This window comes from Leucoraja erinacea, chromosome 13 (assembly GCF_028641065.1).
Source record: "Leucoraja erinacea ecotype New England chromosome 13, Leri_hhj_1, whole genome shotgun sequence".
Classification (NCBI taxonomy): domain Eukaryota; kingdom Metazoa; phylum Chordata; class Chondrichthyes; order Rajiformes; family Rajidae; genus Leucoraja; species Leucoraja erinaceus.
This window is the reverse complement of record NC_073389.1, coordinates 40,558,966-40,585,048: the sequence shown is the minus strand read 5'-3', so window position 1 is coordinate 40,585,048 and position 26,083 is coordinate 40,558,966. Positions and strand designations below refer to the sequence as shown.

Below are 26,083 nucleotides of genomic sequence, written 5' to 3'. Positions count from 1 at the left end.
TTGCTGCTGGAAGTAGGTACCAAGCACTAGGTAGTAGTGGTGGAAACTTGTGGCCTTCAAATGGGAGTGGTTGGAGAAAGCATCCTGCTTGCTTGCTAGATTTTCACTTACTGTAGCTACAGGAAAAATGTTCCCGATGTTGGGGGAATTCAGAACCAGGAGTCACACAGTTTACGAATAAGGGGTAGGCCATTTAGGACTGAGATGAGGACAAACTTTCTTCACCCAGAGAGTTGTGAATCTGTGGAATTCTCTGCCACAGAAGGCAGTGGCGGCCAATTCACTGGATGTTTTCAGGAGAGAGTTACATTTAGCGCTTGGGGCTAGATACATCAAGGGATATGGGGGGAAAAACGGAAAGATGTACTGATTTTACATAAACAGCCATGATCACATTGAATGGCAGTGCTGGCTGGAAGGGCCGCATGGCCTATTCCTGCACCTATTTTCTATGTTTCTATGCTTGAGTATATGGCAATAAACTCGACCACTTGATTTTGAAGCATTCAAGCATGATGGAGGTATAATGTGGTCATAGAGTGATAAGAGTGTGAAAACAGGCCCTTCGGCCCAACCTGCCCACACCCGCCAACATGTCCCAGCTACACTACCTGCTTTTGGTCCATGTCCCTCCAAACCTGTCCTATCCATGTATCAGTCTAACTGTTTCTTAAATGTTGGGATAGTCCCTTCCTCAACCACCTCCTCTGGCAGCTTGTTCCATACACCCATCACCCTTAAGTTACCCCTTAAAAAGTTACCTCTTAAAAATGCTTCAAACACAAAACATTGAAATCATACTTCTACAATGCACTAACACATGATTTTAATACATCATATTTCAAAAAGTCCCTACCCTGGGAGAGGGGGCACCCCCATCCCCCTCGGTCACTCCACTCCCTCGCCGGGTACTCCCAAGGCCAGTGATCAATGATCACTCAGCCCCCCACTTTCGGAAATGCTCTGCGGCCCGTGGTTCAGACGGAAAGCACTGCCAGATGTGAGCAGGGAACTGAGGCCAGTTATCCGTGATGTCTGGATCCCAATGCTCAGTACTTCATGTTTCGGAGTTGGCTAATGTTATTGATTTGTTATTAGTCTGATTTGTAATTAGTTGACAAAACCTTAATTTATTTATCCGGAATATCCAGGAGGATGGGATAAGTGTAATATTAAAATGACATGCAAGGTGTCAGGCTGTCTGTCACAACATACAGCCCCGATACCCATTATTACCTTCAGTTAAATATTGTGAAGGTAGCACTATTGTCATTTGCCACTCAACTATTATGTTTGTTTACCTCACTGACTGTTTCTAAACCTCCCTCCCACAAATTCCTTTGACAGGTTGAATAGAAATGTCCCCAGTCTCATTATTTTATTAATTGAACACGTAGATGAACACCATCAAGGGGTGTAATCAGATGGAAACTGATTCAGATGCGATGTTTAAGAGCTTGTTCAAATAAGGGGCATATTTTAAAGGAGTGACAGAGATACTTGCAGGGGAATGTGTGAGGAGGTTATTATTTGTCTTTAGTTTTAGCTTGAACCAGGACATCTGAAGATTCAAAGTTTAATATAGTAATTGTAATTGTGCTGATACTGACTCCAACCAACCACGTAATGAATATCATCCATTCTGGAGGTTTTATTTTTCTGATGCCATTTAACTTCACTTGGATTTCAATCACTTCAATGTAAAAGTAATTGGGAATGGGGAGCATTGGAACAAAAATTTGCCCTTGGTACATATTAACTGTAATATAATAATGTATGCATGTTGGTAGGTGAATTGAATATCAGCACAACCACGTGATGAATATCATCCATTCCGGAGGTTTTACATTGAAGTAATTGGGAATGGGGAGCATTGGAACAAAAATTTGCCCTTGGTACATATTAACTGTAATATAATAATGTATGCATGTTGGTAGGTGCAATCAAAACAAATATATTTTTATCATTGTTGTGTTATGAATACCACAGAAAATAATATGTACTCTCAAGATCACATTAAATAGAATATTATTGCTTAAATATATAGTTATTGGACTTTGCATTTCGGAAAAGTCCTAACTGAGAGGAAGACAGCAAAATACTGAAAATATTGGGGGTGAAAATGACTTTCAGGACAGTTTGTTAGGAAAATGAAGGAAATGGTAACAGAATTCTTATACAGCTGAGTGAGTATAATTTTATGGATTAGAAATTGTGTTCAACCAAATTAATGACTACTTTGACAAAGTAACTAGCATGTTAGATAACAAGGAAGCCAATGGATGTGGCAAATCTTGTTATACAAAATTTATTCCGTGAAGTGCCCCATAAAAGATTACCGCATTAGATAAGCACCTGTGGACTTGAACGTAATAGGTTAAGTCCAGAGGGTCAGATGTGGGCCAGATATATTGTCACTGCAGAGAGGCTAGGAGCAAGGCCAAGTGTGCATCCAGAGTCAAGGTCTGGAATAGTACTAGGTGTGCAATCAAAGCTTGGACAATGGGAGTGTTCAGCACTCAGGTTGAGACCCAGGTTGGTCAATACGGGCCAAGTGCTTGATTATAATCTGATTTCCATACAGGAAAACACTAAGATCGTTCATGTGCTGCACCTGTTGATCAGAGCCTGGCTCTACTGTGGAATGTAATTAGGAATGTAATTTAGCCTAACCTTATTCATAGCTAATCCAATTTAAAGCATAAATATTGCCTTCAAGTGTAAGTTAAAAGACTTGCTACAGTATGCACCAGGTTGTGCAATTTCAAGCTGAAAAATCCAAAAGGTCCATACCAATGGGCGGCGGGACCCCCCCTCAGTCGCTGCGGTCCCTCGGGCTTGGTCTCTCTCAATTTCTCACTCCCAACTCTCACCCAATGCTGGCAGCCCTGTGGATTGGAGTAATTGAGAGACAAATACATTTGCAACCTTCCATTATTTGGCAATCTCATGCGAAGGGCCCCAACCTGAAATGTCATCTGACCATTACCTCCACATATGCTGCGTAACCGCTGAGTTACTCCAGCACTTTATGTTTTACTCAAAATTCCTGCACCTGCAATCTCTTGTGTCTGTAGTTAACCAATTAATGCAACTGCCACACTACAATGCTGAGACTATATTTTGCACTCTCTACAATCCATTGAGTGTGAACTATGTATGGTATATCTGATCTGTTTGAATACCAGCCAGCATCATCAAAAATCCACACCACCCTGGCCACACACACACACATTTCACGCTTGCCTTGGAGAAGAAGGTACAGGAGCCTGAAAACTGTAACGTCCAGGTTCAGGGACAGCTTCTTACCTACAGCTAACAGGCTATTAAACCCTACAATCTCCAACAGAATCTCTGGAGAATGAATGGGTCACATATATGTACATACACACACTGACCTTTTTTTCTCTCGTTTATTGCAGTTTACAAAGTACTATGTTCTGTTATGCTGCTGCAAGTAAGAATGTCATTGTTCTACCTGGGTACATATTACAATAAAACCATGACTACCTTGTAAAAGACTGTACCTTGGTACGTGACAACAATAAAGCTAAACCCTTCCGAGAACCGCTCCCATGCCAAATTACGTGGATGATAAGGCGAGTGACGCCACGGGCTGTTACGCCTAGGTCCGCTTCAGTCAGAGATCTGCTCAACACAAAGGACTTGGCGCCACAGTCGTTGCTGGGAACTGAGTGGAGTTGGTGCAGTTTCGCCGCAGAAGGGTGAAAGAGAAAGCGCATTTTGGTGGAAATGTCCGGACGCGGAAAAGGAGGCAAAGGCCTGGGGAAAGGAGGAGCGAAGCGCCACCGCAAAGTACTGCGAGATAACATCCAGGGGATCACCAAGCCAGCTATCCGCCGCTTGGCTCGCCGCGGCGGCGTGAAGAGAATCTCCGGCCTCATCTACGAGGAGACCCGCGGCGTCTTGAAGGTGTTCCTGGAGAATGTCATCCGCGACGCCGTCACTTACACCGAGCACGCCAAGCGGAAAACGGTCACCGCCATGGATGTGGTGTACGCATTGAAGCGGCAGGGCCGCACTCTTTACGGCTTCGGCGGTTAGAAGGGGCATGGCTCCCCTGGTCGAGGCGGACTTTGCTGTTAGTTTATTTTCTACATGCATTGACTCCGCTTCTGTTGCCTGCGGTCGGGTCCGTCTTCGCTCTCCTCGCTTTTGTATTGGGTGCTTGGCCCCGTAGTTGTTTGAAATGGGCCAATAGGAATCTCCCCCTCACCTATCCCTGATTTGCATATCGGCTTCCATAAAACTCCGCGGCCGCCTCTCCGCTCCTCACTCTCTGGTCGGTGGATGAACCACATGTTTCAATTGGGGCCGGCAATCGCAGGAAACTCCTTTCTCTCCCCGGAAGGCGCACGTCGCATCATTGCGCAGATTACACTAGAGAATCCTGATGCAGTCATCTCAAGCAAAAGCAAACCGCTGATGGAACTCTGCGGGTAAAGAAAAAACTGGAACATCACTGGAGGGAAATGGATGGTCGACGTTTCGCAGAGTTCATTCAACTGTTCATTTACATCGTAGAATAAGTTGCATCGCTCTGATTTTAAACAAATCTCTGGTGGTTCCAGAGAGGCTATGGCACATTTCCTGTCTCGATTTGAATTTCATTGAACATCATCACCATTGCCTATATTTGCTATTATTTCTTCGAACTCGAATGACATCAATTCTTGACTGCGGGGAGATTTAATTTTGGCGGGTAATTTTCGATACTTTTCTTTTTAATAGCTAGTACATAATCCTAGTACCGGCCGCTTTTTTTTGTTCTTTTTTGGAACTTTGTTACTTTTTTATTGTTGTATTAAAGCTGGTGTTTTCTTGTCTCTTGGTCGTTTAACATTGATGTGACTCGCTATTATTACTAGATTGCTTTAGGCAACATTTCACATATAGTTGAGGCCAGCAGCAATCTGCACCCCGGATGAACTGCAGACGTGTTGAGGCCACTATTGGTGTCTTAATTATTCACATACAGCGTGACCCAAGTTTATCCAACAGTGTAGAAACAAAGAACTGACGATGCTGGTTTATGTACCAAGGATGCACACAAAGTGCTGGAGTAACTCGGTGGGTCAGACGGCATCTCTGGAGAAAAAGGATGAATAATGTTTTGGGCCTGGACCCTTCAGATCCAGCTTATTGTTGAGGGGTACACAAAAAAGCTGGAGAAACTCAGCAGGTGCAGCAGCATCTATGGAGCGAAGGAAATAGGCAACGTTTCGGGCCGAAACCCTTCTTCAGACGCTTAAACACTTATTGTTGAGGGGTATTGGCCCCGATAAACAATTTTACCGTTTTCAAATGGGTATCTGAGTACGTTCTTTTTGGCATTGAAATGTCCTAGCCTACCCAGCCTCCTAACCACTCAAAACCTCCACAGCCAGTAAATCTTTTGCACCCTTCCCAATTTAATATAGGGGGGTAACAAGAACTCCGCACAATATTTCAAACTACTTAATGTATTTTTGGAAAAAGGAAATAACATTCAGGGGAGGTGGGGTGTAGGGATTGTCTTAAATTGGAGAATTAAATGTTCATACTTTTGGGTTAAGCATTCCATGTGGAATATGTTTGTCCAGTTTATTTTTGGTCTCACTCTGGCAATGGAGGAGGCCTTGGACAAAAAGGTAAATTTAGGAAGGAAATAAATGGCAACAGGGAGATCCTGCAGGCCTTGGTGGACTGAGCGCAAATGTTCAGCGAAACTTGCCGAGTCGATGCATGGTCTCACTGACGTACAGGAGGCCACTCTGAGAATATGATGCAGTAGAGGAGGTGCACGAGAACCTGTTTCCCCAAGAAAGACTGCTGGGATCCCTGGGTGCAGGAGGTACAAGGTGATACATATGAAGTTTTTCACCCAGCGAGTTCTGAATCTGCCATTCTCTGCCACAGGCAGTGGAGGCCAACACATCAGATGTTTTCAAGAGGGTTAGATCAAGATTCAAGAGAGTTTATTGTCATGTGTCCCAGACAGGACAATGAAATTCTTGCTTTAGCTCTTTATTTAGCTCTTGGGGCTAAAGGGATATGGGGGAAAAAGCAGGAACAGGGTACTGATTTTAGATGATCAGCCATGATTGAGTGATGGTGCTGGCTCAAATAGCCTACACCTATTTTTCTATGTTTCTATCACCAGTGGTTGAGGAGGAAAGTAAAGTACCTGCTGAGGGGGTGGCTTGGTTGGGAAAGGATAAGATTAATGAATCAACGAGTTGCAGAGGGAGTGGTCTCTGCCGAAGGTGGAAATCAGAAGTTGTGACTGGTGGGATCACATTGGAGGTGATGGAAATTGTGGAGGAAGATTGTGTTGGATGCAAAGGCTGGTGAAGTGAAAAATGAATTACCCATGTTCCATCTGAGGGGGAGGGGACTGAGAGCAGAACACAAGACATTGCTGATGGATACACCTATATGACAGAAGAGAAACAATGTTTACTGGAGGTGGTCGCGATGGTGGCCCATGGACTGGGGGGCAATGACTGTTGCGCTTCCGGTCTGGGGCTATTGCTGCCGGGAGGGAGCTTCGCCATCACTGAGGTCAGGGAGGTGGTGGTGGGGAGTGTCTCCTGGTGGTGGATGTAATGTACTGGGGCTCTATGCACCGGCTGATTAATGTGTACACCTCACCCGTGCGGAGCGAGCGGCTGGCCATTCTCCAGCACCTCCCAACGCTGCTGGCCATGTCCTGGCCACTCGTTCTGGCCAGTGACTTTAACTGCATCACTGATGTGGCTGGATGATCCGGAAGTGCCAACCACAGACTGGACAACACCTCCAAGCTCCTGATGGAGATGGTAAAAAACGCAAAGCTGCACGATGCCTTAAGCGACCCTGCGGGCGGGTCCCTGTTGCGGTTCACCTGGTCGAGATCGGACGGTTCAGTCCAGTCCCGGATAGATTTCCTCTTCACTTCGAAGGCTGTCACGGTCAGATCCACCGACCTCACGCAGGTGTTCTTCTCTGACCACTGCTTTCTTCAGTCTTTCTGTCACCAACAGGAGGACCGGAAGGCTGGCAGAGGGACGTGGAAGTTAAATTTTAAGCTTTTCACCCTAGAGGACTCCTCAGAGCTAAACAGGGCTACGCATGTTGGAGAACTGGGAAGGAACCAAGGAGAACATCAGGAAGTTCTTCAACTCCACAGGGGTTCAGAGAGCAAGACAGTCAGAGGGAATTGTGTCAAGTACAGACAGATTAGCAGCAACTGCTCATTCTGCAGTCGAGAGTGGTAGATGTAACTTAGAGAGTCGAAGAGCCGGCAAACTTGGCTCTTTACCTCTGAATCCTTCAAGATCATCTTCCGATCCAGGGTCCGCCATGTGGAGCAGGATGAGACGTGCTCACGCTTCTTCTTCCATAAGGTTCACAGGGGGAGCTCTGTGATTAACAGCCTTAGGGAGGTGGTCGGCTCGGTCACATCCTTGCAGACAGACATGCTGAGGATCTGCAGATCCTTTAATAATAATAATAATATCTTTTATTGTCATTGCACATAAGCGCAACGAGATTTGGTATGCAGCTTCCATCTGATGTCATAACATAAATAACTAATAAAATTTAGATTTAGATATAGATACCCCGAGAACATGGTTTGTAAAAGAACAGTAAAATAGTAAAAACAGTTTGTAATACTGGTTTATATGACAGAAAGGCCACAGACATCACTGCCTCCCAGAACTTCCTGTCCTCTATCACAGAGGTCTTGGAGGACAGCAAGCAGAAGAGTCTGGACCAACCTCTGACTAGAGAAGCTGACTGGCTCGATCCGTTCCTTTGACTCGAGTAAAATTCCCGGAAGCGATGGTTTACCGGCCGAGTTGTATTCAGCTCTGTGGGACTTGGTAGGCCCGGACCTGCTGGAAGTGCACAATGACATGCTTCTAGCCGGCAGCAATGTCAGACTCTGAGGAAGGGCAGCATAACCCTAATCTACAAGCACAAGGGGGAGATGAATGATATAGGAATTGGAGACCCATCGCATTGTTAAATGTAGATTACAAGATCCTGTCTAAGGTCATTGCCAACTGAGTCAAGTCTGCTCTAGGACTGGTGATCCACCTGTGCTATACCTGGCAGGAAAATCTCAGACGCCTGGCGCTGCTGAGAGATACCATTGCCTATGTGCAGGACAGATGGGTGGATGCTTGCCTAGTCAGCTTGGACCAGGAGAAGGCCTTCGACAGGATCACACACGTACATGAGGGAAGTGCAAAATGGGCTTTGAGGAGGGAATTAGGAATTGGATTCAACTGCTTTACACCGATATCTGGAGTGCAGTCCAAATCAATGGGTGGGAATCAGACAGCTTCCCCGTCAGGTCTGGAGGTCTAGCCAAGATGGGGAAGAAACTGGAGCTGTGGAAGCAGCTCTCCCTCTATAATGGGCAAAAATGTGGTCATCAGGTGTGAGGTGCTCATGGAATGGGGCTGTTGAAACTGGATCCTGGCGCAAGTGTCGCTAGACCTCACCATCAAGCCCCCCCCCCCCCCCCCAGTCACACAGGGGTCACCTGGGCTGTCTTCCACTTGCTCTGGAGAGGAGACGGTTGCCCACCTCTTCGCAGAGTGTGGATTTGCAAAGCGAGTCTAGAGAGGTTTGCAAGGGTCCCTGTCACAATTTATTCCGTAACAGCTCCGCCACCAGGACTCTGTGATTCACTCATCCTGATGGCTATCTTGGTTCATGTGTGGCTGCATCCTTCCGCGGAGCGTGGGGGGAGCCAAGAAAACAGGGGCACCAAGTGTCACTACCTGCTGAGGTTCTACCTGTCCTCAGTGTTGCGAAGGATGGGCCTGGCGCAGATGCCACGCAATGTGCCAGTCAGCTGGACATTGCCGCACCATCTGGTGTTCGTGCGGACCAACACCTTTAACCACAAGTCCATCGGGCAGTGGTGAGCATGGAATGTCCTTCAGGCACTGCAGGGAAATGAATCCATGGATCCTGTGTTGTGGTTCCCAGAGCAAGACTACCCAGCTTGTCTGGCAAAATGCCTCATCGCTAGATCACCATCAAGCACCAAGACCTGGCTTGGCTGGCGGTGAGGGGAGCCCTCCCAGTCAGATCCTTCCTGCACCATCGGAGTCTCACTACCAGCGCACGCTGCCTTCGGGACGGCTGCTTTGGAGAGGAGACGGTTGCCCACCTCTTCGCAGAGTGTGGATTTGCAAAGTGAGTCTAGAGAGGTTTGCAAGGGTCCCTGTCACAATTTATTCCGAACAGCTCCGCCACAGAGGACTCTGTGATTCACGGACTGTTCCTATGGATGCATTCAGAGACTGACATCGAGTACTTGGTGCAGCCAACACCAAGGCTCTATGGGGAAGGACCACAGTCTAGTGTCCTTCCGCTGCTGGGCCAGGGGGGTGGGGGGCAGAGTGTGGTGGAGACGTCCCTCAAAATAAGGGAAGGGATTCCATGCCAGTGGGCCACTTGCGTAGCAAGGGTGGAGGGTAAAATTGTGTAAACAGCATTGAATGTATGTTTTGCCTCCGAGAATGTCAGGAGTTTTGTAAGGATCATGTATTGTGTATATTTATTTCTCGAATAGTGTATATTTTGAAATGTTTAAAAAAAAATCATCTCAGAGCTGCCCCCCAGTGGTACAGTCACCAGATGGGATTTAGCTCAAACGAGAGAGTGACGGTTCAGGACATTGTACAGTGTCTCGGATCTAATAGTTACAAAGTTTGAAGTGGGAATATGTGCACAATCGGAAAATGAAGTCATCAGGCTGCAGGATGATTTATTTTTGTTCATTTTTGGAAGCTGGTGTTAGTGACAAGGCCAACATTTATTTCACACCCCCAATTTCCCCTGAGAAGGTGAAGAACTTCTGCTTTTTATGTGACGGATTCTCAATGCTGTTGGGCAGAGAATTCCCAGGATGAGGTGTTCCATCCCAGGGCATCGGAGATGTCCTCATTCTTTAGGAAACGGGGGTTCCCCTCTTCCATTATAGATGAGACTCTCACTAGGGTCACTTCAATATCCCGCAGCTCCGCTCTTACTTCCCCCTCCCCCCATTCGTAACAAGGACAGAGTCCCCCTTGTCCTCGCATTCCACCACCTCCAACTGGATCCCACTACTGGCTACATTTTCCCATCTCCACCACTTTCTGCTTTCCGCAGAGACCGTTCCCTCCGAAACTCTCTGGTCAACTCGTCCCTTCCCACCCAAACACTCCCCTCTCCTAGTACATTCCCCAGGAGATAACCATATAACAATTACAGCACGGAAACAGGCCATCTCGACCCTTCTAGTCCGTGCCGAAAAAAGGACCGAGATGCAACACCTGTCCCTTTATCTCCCCCCTCAATTCCATTCAAGGACCCAAACAGTCTTTCCAGGTGAGGCAGAGGTTCACTTGCACCTCCTCCAACCTCATCTACTGTATCTGTTGTTCCAGGTGTCAACTTCTCTACATCTGCGAAACCAAGCGCAGGTTCGGCGATCGTTTCACTGAACACTTCCGCTCAATCCATCTTAACCAACCTGATCTCTCGGTGGCTCAGCACTTCAACTCCCCCTCCCATTCCTAATCTGACCTTTCTGTCCTGGGCCTCCTCCATTGTCAGAGTGAGGCCCAATGCAAATTGGATGAACGGCACCTCATATTTCACTCGGGTAGTTTACACCCCAGCGGTATGAACATGGACTTCAGATAGCCCTTGCTTTCTCTCTCCATCCCCTTCCCCTTCACAGTTCTCCCACTAGTCTCCGCCTACATTCCATCTTTGTCCCGTCCCCTCTCCTGACATCAGTATGAAGAAGGGCCTCGACCCAAAATGTCGCCCATTCCTTCTCTCCAGAGATGCTGCCTCACCCGCTGAGGTACTCCAGCATTTTGTGTCTTCCCAGGATTTAGATCCAGTTAGGAGGACGGAACAGTGATATATTTCCAAGTCAGGATGGTAAGAAACTTGGGAGGGGAACCTGCAGGTGGCAGTGTTCCCAAACCCCTGCTGACTTGGTGAAAGAAGTTGGTTTGGAGGTGCTGGCAGAGTTGCCTGGGTGAGGAACTAGAGAACAGTTTATGAATGGGGTACACCTTGCAGCCACCATGCACTGGTATAAATTAATAATGAGGGTGCTTGACAGGGTGACGATTAGGGGGGCTGTTGTGTTGTGGATGGCATCAAACTGCTTGTGATATTGATAAACTCAACCAGGCATGGAGAGTATTATATCATGCTTTGTAGTTGGAGGAAAGATCTTAGGTCACCAGGAGGCTGCTATACAATACCCAGTCTCTGAGCAGCTCTGGCCACCGACAAGATTTGGATTATCTTTGGGCAAAAACGAATAAGGAGCATGTAACATTCATGCAACAGAGACACAATTTCTGTAAAGAGTGAAAGATTTCACTTCAAAAATGATATTCCAATCTCTAGGATAAAACGGGCCACTTGATTGGTATAGCAGCAATTGCTTGAAATATTTACTCCATTCACAAACAAAAGTGGCCACAGTAGGTGTGAGCTACAAGATGCATTGCAGTATATCAGACTCATTACTCGCTGTCATGGTGCATTAAGTTTACCATAACAAACACAAAGGCTACAGGTGTAGCACAGGCAGCATCTGAGAGCAGGGAAACAAATATAACATTTCTAATTGATGACCTATCATCCAGAAATATTATCTTTGTTTCCCTTCTCTCAGATGCTGCCTGATATGCTATATCTGGTTTCTCAAAGAATGGTTTTGGAGTTAATAGATTTGAGTCCAGCAGCCCTGCTAGTAATGCCACTGCATCTGTGCCAGAGATCCAAGTTCAATCCAGATACATTATTCCTGCGATTATGTGGGGTACCTCATGGTACTCTGGTTTGCTCCCGCATCCCAAAGATCTGCAGTAGGTAGGCCACTAGGCCTCTGTAAATTGTTCCTAGTGTGTCGGCGACGGGCAGAATCTGAGAAATGATGAGAATATGGTGTTTGCGTAAGAATAGTGCAAATATGATGGTCTGGGCAGACTTGGTAAGCATGTTGCTATGCCCTCTCAGTGACTCTAGATTTATTTGATGTTATTAGATAAAAGCCATCATTTCTCATATCATTATGCTGATGGAAATCAAGATGATTTATGGATTCATAACTGAAATCTCTAGAAGATTTACCAGTCAGATTTTGAGAAACCAGAGAACATTCTTATCCAGCAATATAAAAGGTATAGAAGTGTGAAAACACACACATCCAGATACAGGGACAATTTCTTCCCAGCTGTTATCAAGCAACTGAATCATCCTACCACAACCAAAGAGCAGTGCTGAACTACTATCTACCTCTTTGGTGACCCTCGGATTATCCATGATCGGACTTTGCCGACTTTACCTTGCACTAAACGTTATTCCCTTATCATGTATCTATGCACTGTAAATGGATAGATTGTAATCATGTATTGTCTATCTCCTGACTGGATAGCTCGCAACAAAAGCTTTTCACTGTACCTTGGTACACGTGACAATAAACAAAACTGATATCAGATTCCGAAGGAACGACAGTTGCAAAGAATTCTGCTCATTTTAAACAGATTGATGATGCTTTAAATGATTTTAAAATACAATGCAAGCGTTTCAACAACAAGGCTTTGAAGTTTGATGTTTCATTGCTTTTGTAGTATAGATACTTCAATGTGCACATCACCTACAACCTTTTTACTTTCCTGTTTCCAGAGTTTTCCAGTTTTGTTTCCAGATTCTTTCTGAACACAAAGGTGCCTTACTGTGGCATGGCTCCTGTTTAACATATCACTGTATTTTGCTTGATGTACAGGATTCAAAATAAATGATTAACACTGGAAACCATAGTCAAGTATGATTCCAATTGTATTCTTATTTCACAAATATATAATTCTACAAGGTGTTGCATACAGATTTGGAGTGGGATTCCTGAACAGTTATTCTTCTGTTGGTCCAACAAGGTAGCACGATTCACATTCATCAGTTCAGTAGATTTTTTTTAACATTACTTAGGAACCGTCTTAGCTATTTAAATGGCATGTGAAAAAGATTTAAGCAGCAGAACTTTTCTATCATCTCCTTTAGAAATCTAGGCTTTAAATTAAATTTTTGAGATTTACAGAATTGTGACATAGAACAAGCTAATTATATTCATCTTTCATTACTGTGGAGATAGTGCAATGAGACAAGTTGGAGGAAGATCAAGTTGCTTTTATTAAAAATACAGACTCTGGATAACAAAAGGATTTCTATAATTGTGGCATGCAAAATGGCTGGAGCATGTGCTTTTGATGCTAATCAATGTAAGGGAAAACAACCATGTTATTAAATTCTGTTAGATTTTAAAATCACAAACCTCAAAAAAGTTTTCGGGAAATCTCCTGTTAAACTTATCCAAAACATATTTATTGTAAATACTGCAGTAAATCAGCGTTTAACACTCTGAAATGGCAATTCTTTGTAAACAAGAAATTCCTGACATTACCCTTTTAACATGTAAATGCAAAGTTGTATTACACTATATAGAGTTATAAGTGACAAAGACAAACAAGTGCCAAAATTAAGATTAATTTCTGCCAGTTTATTTACAGCTATTTTATGAACAGAAGTGGGATCCAGTAAAAAATGTTTGCATTAGTTTACTGAAAATTATATGACTGAAATAGGCACAAAGTAGTGGTTGCATCAGGAACTTCAGAGAACAGAACTTGAGATAAATCATGAACTGAGTATGCCTGGTACATGCATATTTATGCTGAAAGCCTTGAGAAAATAATTTTAGTCCCTTTGTGCTGTATTAAAAGATCCTATACAACTTAAGGTGCTTAAACAAAAACATCCAAGGTAAAATCTGTTATTTTTTATACAGTGATTATTAAATTGAAGGGAACAACTGTAGATAGTAAGGATATTTCAAATGAAATTGTTTGGAAAAACACATCAACAATTATAAGTTAAGAATATTCAAAACAATCTGAACACTTTGCCTTCAACTGAAGTCGAGATTTTAGGAGCTTAGTTCTCAAAAATCGCCACCCTTGTCATATACAGGCTTCAAAAAGTTTTAATGAAATGCCCACAAATCTGTGTGGATTTTAAGCCAAGCTCCAGATGTTCCACCATCAGAAACAGGATCACTGTTAAGTCAATCGTGTCTCAGTCTCTTTAATTTTGGAAGGCAATGTCTTCTCTCCTGTTAATCAGCTTTCTAGTGCATCAAGGACTTTCATGATTTGCTGTTTTATGGCTTTAGTGGCATCTCCTGCGTTTGGTATTAAATACCTGTGGGAGGGGAAAAAAGTAAAATGTTTCTATATTTGACGGCAACTTGTTCATCATAATTCAGAGAGTGTCATTAATGATAAATTGGAAATCCAGAGTAATGACCAAAATTCTGACGTCCACAGCAAATTCTGTTAAAACCACCATGCAATCTTTCACTGTGCTGGCCTGATGACAGATGACACACTCAAAAGGTGAAATTTGGTATTTTTATTTGAACATTCTAAGAAACACATTCTTGTTCACCATATATCAAATGATAAAATTAACCAACTTCATGCAAATGTGGGCACTTTGACCATACTCAAATATTTGCAGAACATGAGATGCTTGAACATGTTTTATAGCTTAAAATTAGAAGAGTTTTGAGAAATCCCTCCCCCTCTCCTCCCCAAAGACTTCATTGAACTTCTGTGAGGTTGAAGAGGAACCTATTACCAACATGGATGGAAAAAAATCATGTAAGCTTTCTAATCACTGAATCTGTGAGAACTTGAAAGATGGAGGGAAGTCACATCCACTTCCGAAAGCCAATTACAAAACAAATCAATGCTGCACATACATTTTATAAAAGCCTTGCCCTGCACATTAACTACTCACTCATGGATAATTAGACTTCCAGATGGACCTAGCTGCCTGCTGATCAGTAAATGAAAAGTAGGTAAAGTACAGTGGCTTGCAAATGTTTTCATACCCCTTGAACTTTTCCACATTTTGTCACGTTACAACCACAAACGTAAATGTATTTTATTGGGATTTTATGTGATGGACCAACACAAAGTGGTGCATAATTGTGAAGTGGAAGGAAAATGATATATGGTTTTCAAATATTTTTACAAATATGAAAAGTGTGGCGTGCAAAAGTATTCAGCCCCCCCTGAGTCAATACTTTGTAGAACCACCTTTCACTGCAATTACAGCTGCAAGTCTTTTGGGGTATGTCTCTACCAGCTTTGCACATCTAGAGACTGAAATTTTTGCCCATTCTTCTTTGCAAAATAGCTCAAGCTCAGTCAGATTGGATGGAGAGCATCTGTGAACAGCAATTTTCAAGTCTTGCCAGAGATTCTCAATTGGATTTAGGTCTGGACTTTGACTGGGCCATTCTAACACATGAATATGCTTTGATCTAAACCATTCCATTGTAGCTCTGGCTGTATGTTTTGGTTCGTTGTCCTGCTGGAAGGTGAACCTCCGCCCCATCTCAAGTCTTTTGCAGACTCTAACAGGTTTTCTTCCAAGATTGCCCTGTATTTGGCTCCACCATCTTCACATCAACTCTGACCAGCTTCCCTGTCCCTGCTGAAGAAAAGCATCCCCACAGCATGATGCTGCCACCACCATGTTTCACAGTGGGGATGGTGTGTTCAGGGTGACGTGCAGTGTTAGTTTTCCACCACACATAGCGTTTTGCATTTAGGCCAAAAACTTCAACTTTGGTCTAATTTGGAGCACCTTCCTCCACATGTTTGCTGTCTCCCCCACATGGCTTGTGGCAAACTGCAAACAGGGCTTCTTATGGCTTTTTTTCAACAATGGCTTTCTTCTTGCCACTCTTCCATAAAGGCCCGATTTGTGGAGTGCACGACTAATAGTTGTCCTGTAGACAGATTCTCCCACCTGAGTTGTGGATCTCTGCAGCTCTGCCAGAGTTACCATGGGCCTCTTGGCTGCTTCTCTGATAAATGCTCTCCTTGCCCGGCCTGTCAGTTTAGGTGGACGGCCATGTCTTGGTAGGTTTGTAGTTGAGCCACACTCTTTCCATTTTCGGAAGATGGATTGAACAGTGCTCCGTGAGATGTTCAAAGCTTGGGATATTTTTTTATAATCTAACCCTGCTTTAAACTTCTCCACAACTTTATCCCTGACCTGTCTGGTGTGTTCCTTGGGCTTCATGATGCTGTTTGTTCACTAATGTTCTCTAAAAAACCTCTGAGGCCTTCACAGAACAGCTGTATTTATACTGAGATTAGATTACACACAAGTGGACTCTATTTACTAATTAGGTGACTTCTGAAGGCAATTGGTTGCACTGGATTTTATTTAGGGGTATCAGAGTAAAGGGGGCTGAATACTTTTGCATGCCACACTTTTCAGTTTTTTATTTGTAAAAAAATTTGAAAACCATGTATCATTTTCCTTCCACTTCACAATTATGCGCCACTTTGTGTTGGTCTATCACATAAAATCCCAATAAAATACATTTACGTTTGTGGTTGTAACGTGACAAAATGTGGACAAGTTCAAGGGGTATGAATACCTTTGCAAGCCACTGTATATATTTGTGACACATATGCTATCAATGATTAAATTCGTGCAAAGTGCTTTAACGATGTATGTTGCAGAGGAAATGGAGACATAGTGTGCAAGCATACTTTGAAAAAAATCAGTTATAGATATTTATTTGGTAATTTTCTGGTGGGCCATTATTAATATCTGCCTAAGTTTGCAGATGACACTAAAATTGCTGGGGTCGTGGACTGCGAGGAAGGCTGTCAAGGTATACAGCAAGATATAGATCAGCTACAGAAATGGGTGGAGAAAGGGCAAGGTGTTGTACTTTGGGAAGTCAAATATGAGGGGAAAATATACAATTAATGGCATGATCATTAACAGCATTGAAGTAGAGGGATCTTGGGGTTAATGTTCATAACTCCCTGAAAGTGGCAACACAAGTAGATAGATTGACAAAGAAGGCAAATGTTATGCTTGTCTTCATTGGTCTGGGTATTGATTCAGAATATCATGATGTGGCTTTATAGGAATGTGGTTAGGCCACATTTGAAATGCCGTGTGCAGTTCTGGTTGAGTGTGGAGACTTTGGAAAGGTTACAGAGGAGGTTTAGAATAATGCCCGGATTAGGAGCATTAGCAACAGAGAGAGGTTGGACAGAATTGGATCGTTTTCTCTGGAACAGGGAGATCTGATAGTAATATGTAAGATTATGAGAGGCTTTAATAGGTAGACAGTTAGAATCTTTTCCCCAGGATAGAAAAATAAAATACTGGAGAGCATAGCTTTAAGATAAAGTGGGAATGTTTAAAGGAGATGTGCAGGTCAAGTTTATTGGGCCGTGGGTGCCTGTAATACAATATACACCAATGATTTGGATGAAGGGATTCAAAGTAACATTAGCAAATTTGCAGATGACACAAAGCTGGGTGGCAGTGTGAACTGTGAGGAGGATGCTATGAGAATGCTGGGTGACTTGGACAGGTTGGGGGAGTGGGCAGATGCATGGCAGATGAAGTTTAATGCGGATAAATGTGAGGTCATCCACTTTGGTAGCAAAAACAGGAAGGCAGATTACTATTTCAATGGCGTCATGTTGGGAAAAGGGGAATTACAACGGGATCTGGGGGGTCCTTGTACATCAGTCTATGAAAGTAAGCATGCAGGTACAACAGGCAGTGAAGAAAGCGAATGGCATGTGGCCTTTATAACAAGATGAATCGAATATAGGAGCAAAGAGGTCTTTCTGCAGTTGTACAGAGCCCTAGTGAGACCACACCAGGAGTATTGTGTGCAGTTTTGGTCCCCTAATTTGAGGAAGGACATTCTTGCTATTGAGGGAGTGCAGCGTAGGTTTACAAGGTTAATTCCCGGGATGGCGGGACTGTCAAATGCTGAGAGAATGGAGCAGCTGGGCTTGTACACTCTGGAGTTTAGAAGGATGAGAGGGGATCTCATTGAAACATATAAGATTGTTAAGGGCTTGGACACGCTAGAGGCAGGAAACATGTTCCCGATGTTGGGGGGAGTCCAGAACCAGGGGCCACAGTTTAAGAAAAAGGAGTAAGCCATTTAGAACGGAGACGAGGAAACCCTTTTTTCCCCACAGAGAGTGGTGAGTCTGAGGAATTCTCTGCCTCAGAGGGCGTTGGAGGCAGGTTTTCTGGATGCTTTCAAGAGAGAGCTGGTTAGGGCTCTTACAAATAGCAGTCAGGGGATATGGGGAGAAGGCAGGAACGGGGTACTGATTGGGGATGATCAGCCATGATCACATTGAATGGCGGTGCTGGCTCAAAGGGCCAAATGGCCTACTCCTGCACCTATTGTCTATTGTCTACAACTTCCAGTGGTGGGGAAGGCAGTGGGTTTTAAGAGACATGTTGATAGGCACATGGATATGCAGGAAATGGAGGGATATGAATAATGTACAGGCAGATCAGAGTTGGTCTTGGCATCCTGTTCGGCACAGACATTGTAGGTTAAGGGCCTGTTACTGTGCGGTACTGTTCTATGTTCTATCTGTATTGTGTTTTCCAAAATTAATACACAAGGCTAAAATGTTTTTGTTACATCCATGGTTGAAGCTGGTTACCAATTTCTATCAGGCAACATTGTTAAAGAAAGTTCAACTACTACCTCTAGTTTAGTCCCATGGCCTTACTATCTGTTTAGTTTGGGTAGACAGTGGGACTATCTGAATCTAGTCTACTACCTGCATCCTAGCTTCCATTAACTCCAATTCAATTTGACACGGCTTAATTCTTCTTCCAAGCTCCAGTGATCTCAGAGCAACAACTTATTTGCTGTTATCCTCTAAAATCTTATCCCATTTCCAATTGCAATATCATTCCCAATACTATCAAAGACCCAGCCACTAATGATCGCAACCCTTCTTTGGCATTGAGAAGCATGTCTGTGTACTTTTGATACACTTTGCATTTTACAGGGCATTTTCGATTTGAAACGGCCTATAAAAATTAAATGTGTCCAAAAGAAAGTTGTAAAATAATGCATTTTCACAAGATTGGACAGGTTAATAAACCAAATGTTAACTAATTCATCCTCAGAATGAATGAGAAAATTGACGTTTGACTAAGTTTGAAGCCCTGCAGTGTTCCAACACTTCACACCAAAGCCTTGATAACTCAACACTCCAACACTTCACACCAATGCCAAGGTAACTCAATCTCTAACTGTAAGCCATGTCACAGGAGATATTTACTGAGATAAGATAATGCGCGTTATATCTTATATAACTTGTATAAGATACAAGCAAGTTGGTTTAGATTCATAGAAAATAGCAAACACAATGCTTCAGAAAATTCGATTCATTTTCATCAAGTGTCCAATCAATTGTATGTTCAAGCTCAAAGTGTATTTATAATCTTACCTTTCTACAGCCAAAATCTCTACTGGTGAGACATTACTGTTTCCAAATTTAAATGTGATCAGCTCTGGGTGCTTTTTCTTGGAGGTAATTTTTACCATAGAAGTTAAGGCCTGTCGTGATTGGATATAAGCAAATCCTTTCCGAGATGGAATTTCTCGCAAACAATACATATGCGATGCTGTTACCATTAGGTGACTAAAAGATCAAATAAAATAAATCAGCTGCAATATTATTCATTATCAACTTGCATTAATTCCAATTATAAAAAGGTGGAAAGATTTGAAGAGCGTAGTAAAAACAGTCAGTCAATTCTGCATCAAATTGCTGAGTAAACTGATTGCATAAAGTTACAGCAGGTTTTACAGGTCATTCAGATGAATAAATCCATGTATGAGCCCATCTCAAAATAAATTAAATCACATGCAAGATCACACCGATGCACTCGTAACAATACTGGAATTTTACATTAAAGATATCCTCCAAGATCTACCCAAGAACAGGATCTGCAGCATTGCAAGTAATGACATTCAGATTTGGAACAGAATAAGAAAGAAATTGCTAAATAGTTTGACCAATGTCATTGATTTTTTTTCCAATTTGTTTTGAAAGGCAGCTAAAAATATTGAGTCAATAAGATTTTCTTCATAGGCTATAGTATATTGTTAAATTGTAGCTGTTGGCAAAAGCCAACCAACTTTCCACAGGGGTAGATATTTTAAAACTTAAGATAGAGCTGTCATGATATTGTTAAATGTTAATACTTTGAAAAATGTACAATAAGCAGGTCTATTGTCCATTACACACCTTGGAAACATATGTCCTGTCTCTTTCACCTCATTACATGGAAAGTGGTGTTTAATGTCAGGCTTGTTCAACCATGTCTGAATGTTCACCATCTCCTTCCGATCATCATCAGACATGGAAGAGCTATCAATTTCATCTATAAAAATGTGAAGATAAAAATATTTTTCATTATCGGTATTTAATTAAAAGGTCCAAAAACAAAGCAGGTAAATAGACATTACAGCATTTCTAAAAGTCAACTATCGAGTCATGATTTATTACAGATACTATACATAGTCGTAGATAAATGCTTGAAGGAACTGCTTTCAGAAATACCTCAAATGTGTAACAGAGGTGCCGTATATTGTGACGCAGGCAATTGAATCCTGTCAAACAACTTTTTTCAATTTGGCACTTTGCCACCACAGGGTTAAAACTGAATTTTAATTTGCAGGCTTTGTAAAGAACATGTATGAAGAACATCCAAGGAACCAAGCAACTATATCAAAACCAGCTTTTAAGGAGTTAATCCATGATAAAAATTAAACATTATCCTCTCTGCCGTCCTGACCAAATTCCCAATCTTAGTCACATCATTAAAGTAGAACTGGAATTGGCATTGGCATACTATCAGCCACAGGAGACGCATGTACCAAAATAACTTGTACAGTCAATTATGGTAAGAGAGTAACAAGGTGTCATACTCCCATTTAACTATTCTCGACCAACTGGAAAGCAGGTTAAAATTTTATTGAAAGAAAATGAATAATTAAAAAAAAGATAGATTCATTTATTCATCTAGTTGAGCCACCTGGAGATACCTGTAATGGATTTAACTACCTGTATCATATTCTTCTTCATCTCCAATACTGAAGACAGGCTTTACCCCACGATAGGGTTTTCCTACTCTGTCACTGCTGCTTACATGCCTGCAAGGCAAACATAGACATCAATAAATATATATATTTAATTAAACCAAGTACTGCCATATGTTAACCAAAGAACATTCACACTACAAAACGAGTTAAATTACTTCAGGTTTCCCGGCATAATGGAGACTGCAAATCTTCTTAGATACACTGGCCATCCTTACATTTTTGAGTAAAATTACAGAACTGGTCTTAGCAGCTAAACAGATACACTAGCAATTGAACAGAGGACCAGCGAATTTAGCATTTATATATTTAGTCAAGAAATTTCAATATTGCAAGGCATTGATGTTGCAGGCTCTGGGATTTTTGGATTACTTAGTAATTTTTCTAAAATATAAACATTTTCACATCAGTGGCAAAATGCTGAAACTAGCCTCTGGCCTGAAGCAAACTGCCAACTAAGATCAAGCCATCCGTGTGACTTGAATTTCCCATTTTTTTAATTTATGGTGTTGTATGGAGTCAATAGCAATGGATCTCTGCCAACAGCAGTGAAACATCATCATTCAGGGTGAAAAGACAATCCCATTGAAGAACTCAATGGGAGTAAATAAAATGCAAAATGCTCAATTTTTAATTGATAGTTAAAGCATTTTGCAGTGTGTGAAAGAACAATCGGAACATACAAAATTATAGTATATGTCAATGTATTCAAACATTTTAAATATGAGATACAGATTATTAAAACAAACAAAGAATATTTAAATAGGTGCGCACATATAAAATTTGCTGTTAAGGGCCAGAAAGAGTATCGTGGTTATGATTTACTACGTCATTAGAACATATTTTTTGTTCTCATGCTTTAAGCCTCATGCTTAAAAAATTTGTTTTAGTAAGAATAGTTTGCAAATGCCTTTAGTTCTTATTAATTCATTGATCCATGAAAATGAACCTGGAGTAGGCTGGAAAATAGTGTACCCGACAGAGAAATAGGAAATCAAGGACAATAGCTTCTAGGTTTTCATGTTTGGCAGTGCGTGTGTGTACACCTGAACAATTGCTGTCAGGTTCACAATTTAAATACAATGAATGTTGGCAGTTTTGCCAATATCACAAACTCAGGTTTTGAGCCAACAAATCAGCAGTTATGCTTGAGGAGCTGAAGGTAGAGACGACAACAGTGATTGTGTTTGTGACAACCATGCACACTTTGAGGAAAGATGTTTCATTTTATCGTTAACTCTGAAGCAAGTGTTTGTATAAAAAATTATTTGATATAACGTTAAGTATTTAGTAATTAATATTGACGTCTTTCCTCTTGAGTAAGCAATCTCTATAACTTTTATCTGATTTCAAACACACATTTGCTATAGCTCTGAGTACTCATCATTTCCTACATTAAGTCTAGGTTTTGGTTTAGTTTAGTTTAGTTTAGAGATACAATGTAGAAACAAGTTATTTGGCCCATCGAGTCCATGCCGACCTTCAATAACTTGCACATTAGTTCCATGTTATCCCATGTTTTGCATCCTATAAACTAGGAACAATTTACAGAAGACAATTAACCTACCCACCTGCACGTTTTGGGAATGTAAGAGGAAATTGGAGCTCCCATAAAAACCCATGGGACGCAGGGAGAATGAATAATCTCTACACAGACAGCACGTGGTAAGTTCGAAGCCGGGTCTCTGGCACTGCGAGGCAGCAGCTTTACCACTGCACTCATGTGCCTCATTCAAATGACACCATCTCTGTATTTTGCACAGTGGTCCAAAGAATTACCAACCTGATCAGTCAATAGTGTTAGAGTCAGAGAAATACAAAGGCACTTTGGCCCACACTGACCATCAAACACCCAGTTACATTAATCCTACATGAATCCCACTTTTATTCCCTCCACATCATAGAAAACATAAAAAAAGGTGCAGGAGGAGGCCATTCGGCCTTTCGAGGCAGTACCGCCATTCATTGTGATCATGGCTGATCGTCCCCTATCAATAACCCGTGCCTGCCTTCTCTCCTTGACTCCACTAGCCCCAGAGCTCTATCTAACTCTCTCTTAAATCCATCCAGTGACTTGGCCTCCACTGCTCTCTGTGGCAGGGAATCCATAAATTCACAACTCTCTGGGTGAAAAAGTTTTTTCTCACCTCAGTCTTAAATGACCTACCCTTTATTCTAACACCGTGGCCCCTGGTTCTGGACTCGCCCAACATTGGGAACATTTTTCCTGCATCGAGCTTGTCCAGTCCTTTTATAATTTTATATGTTTCTATAAGAAAGCCCCTCATCCTTCTAAACTCTAGTGAATACAAGCCTAGTCTTTTCAATCTTTCCTCATATGACAGTCCAGCCATCCCAGGGATCAATCTCGTGAACCTACGCTGCACTGCCTCAACCACAAGGATGTCCTTCCTCAAATTAGGAGACCAAAATTGTGCACAATACTCCAGATGCGGTCTCACCAGAGCCCTATACAACTGCAGAAGAAGCTCTTGGCTCCTATACTGAAATCCTCTTGTTATGAAGGCCAACATTCCATTAGCTTTTTTCACTGCCTGCTGCACCTGTAAGCCAACTTTCAGTGACCGCTGTACAAGGACGCCCAGGTCTCGCTGCACCTCCCCCTTACCTAACCTAACCCCATTGAGATAATAATCTGCCCCCTTGTTTTTTCAGCTAAAGTGGATAACTTCACATTTATCTATATTATACTGCATCTGCCACGCATCTGCTCACTCACTCACTCAACCTGTCCAGGTCACCCTGCAACCTCCTAACATCCTCTTCACAGTTCACACTGCCACCCAGCTTTGTGTCATCCGCAAACTTGCTAGTGCTGCTCCTAATTCCCTCTTCCAAATCATTAATCGTAAACAGTTGCGGCCCCAACACCGAGCCTTGCGGCACTCCACTCGCCACTGCCTACAATTCTGAAAAGGACCCGTTCACTCCTACTCTTTGCTTCTGGTCTGCCAACCAATTTTCTATCCATGTCAACACCTTACCCCCAATACCATGTGCTCTGATTTTAGTCACCAGTCTCCGTGCGGGACATTATCAAAGGCTTTCTGAAAGTCTAGATACACTACATCCACTGGCATCCCTTCATCCATTTTACTTGTCACATCCTCAAAAAATTCCAGAAGATCAATCAAGCATGATTTCCCCTTCATAAATCCATATTGACTTGGACTAATCCTTTTACTGCTATCCAAATGCCCCATTATTACCTTTTTAATAATTGACTCCAGCATCTTTCCCACCACCGAAGTCAGGCTAACTGGTCTGTAATTCCCTGTTTTCTCTCTCGCTCCTTTCTTGAAAAGTGGGATAACATTAGCTATCCTCCAATCCACAGGAACTGATCCTGAATCTATTGAACATTGGAAAATGATCACCAATGCATCCACTATTTCTAGAGCCACCTCCCTGAGGACCCTGGGATGCAGACCATCAGGTCCAGGGGATTTATCATCCTTCAGTCCCATTAGCCTACCCAATACTATTTCTCGCCTAATGAAAATTTATTTCAGTTCCTCTACCCCCCTCCGAGATCCTCTGTCCTCCAGTACATCTGAGAGATTGTTTGTGTCTTCCTTCGTGAAGACAGATCCAAAGTACCTATTCAACTCTTCTGCCATTTCCTTGTTGCCCATAATAATTTCACCCGTGTCTGCCTTCAAGGGACCCACATTTGACTTTGCTACTCTTTTTCCCTTAACATATCTAAAGAAGCTTTTACTGTCCTTCTTTATATTCCTGGCCAGCTTCCCTTCGTACTTCATCTTTCAGGCCCGTATTGCCCGTTTTGTTTCCTTCTGTTGTCCTATGAAAGTTTCCCAATCCTCTGGCTTCAGGCTACTCTTTGTTGTGTTATACATCTTTTCTTTTAGTTTTATTCTATCCCTAACTTCTCTTGTCAGCCACGGTTGCCTCCTACTCTCCTTAGAATCTTTCTTCCTTTTTGGAATGAAATGATTCTGCGTCTTCCAGATTATGCCCAGAAATTCCTGCCATTGCTGTTCCACCGTTATTCCTGCTAGGATCCCTTTCCAGTCTACCTTGGCCAGCTGCCCTCTCATGCCTTCATAGTCTCCTTTGTTCAACTTCCGATTTAACATTCTCCTTCTCAAATTGCAGATTAAAACTAATCATATTATGATCACTACCTCCAAGCGGATCCTTTACCTCGAGTTCTCTTATCATATCTGGTGCATTGGACAACACTAAATCCAGAATTGCCTTTTCTCTGGTCGGCTCCATTACAAGCTACTCTAAGAATCCATCTCCGAGGCATTCTACAAACTCTTTTTATTGGGGTCCTGAATCAACCTGATTTTCCCAGTCTACCTGCGTATTGAAATCGCCCATCACCACAGTGGCATTACCTTTGTTACATGCCAGTTTTAACTCCTGCTGCAACTTACACTGTACATCCGGGCTACTATTTGGGGATCTGTAGATAACACCAATTAGTGTATTCTTGCCTTTACAATTCCTCAGCTCAATCCACAGTGATTCTACCTCATCAGACCCTATGTCTTCCCTTGCAAGGGACATCATGACAAAGGAAACTGGGCACTAGGTGATCACCTGCTACTGTTTATGTGTCTGGCTTGTCAGGATGGTAACACAGTTCATCTCATTATAAAACATGAAAGGCGAATGATTGCCAGTCAAACTCTGTTTATCCATGTCCTCTACAGATGCTGCCTGATCCACTGAATTACTCCAGCTCTTTGTGTTGTCTTATATGGCAATTGGTTTAATGGCTTTAGATTGAAGACATTGCATACACCACTTCACAAAGTTATCCAATGCACTTATAGACATAAACTATGATGTGCATTGTTTTCCACTGTTCTATTGACTGTACACCAGTTTTTATTAATCCACATGCCCTCCGCATGCCATGAAGTATGATTCAGAATTGGGAATACAACAGGAGACTTGTGTCAAGTCAGAAAAGCAGCTTGTGTTATGATGGCTATCTGGCCCTTTTGATAGAAGTTTAAAAACATTCTAAAG

General features: G+C 42.5%; 2 protein-coding genes across 2 annotated transcripts in view; one reads left to right on the top strand and one right to left on the bottom strand.

Moving 5' to 3' along the window:
• Positions 1 to 3,641: 3,641 nt before the first annotated feature.
• LOC129702919 (histone H4) lies at positions 3,642 to 4,847 on the top strand. Its single transcript, XM_055645018.1, has one exon. The coding sequence runs from the start codon at positions 3,754 to 3,756 to the stop codon at positions 4,063 to 4,065; it is 312 nt and encodes a 103-aa protein (XP_055500993.1). The 5' UTR covers positions 3,642 to 3,753; the 3' UTR covers positions 4,066 to 4,847.
• Positions 4,848 to 13,182: 8,335 nt separating this feature from the next.
• Positions 13,183 to 26,083, bottom strand: part of tbc1d23 (TBC1 domain family, member 23) — a 62,354-nt gene continuing 49,453 nt past the window's right edge. The window contains 4 exon segments of the mRNA XM_055645012.1: positions 13,183 to 14,274; positions 19,398 to 19,592; positions 20,202 to 20,337; positions 21,021 to 21,109. Coding sequence (XP_055500987.1) covers positions 14,193 to 14,274; positions 19,398 to 19,592; positions 20,202 to 20,337; positions 21,021 to 21,109 — 502 coding nt within the window. The 3' untranslated portion in view covers positions 13,183 to 14,192.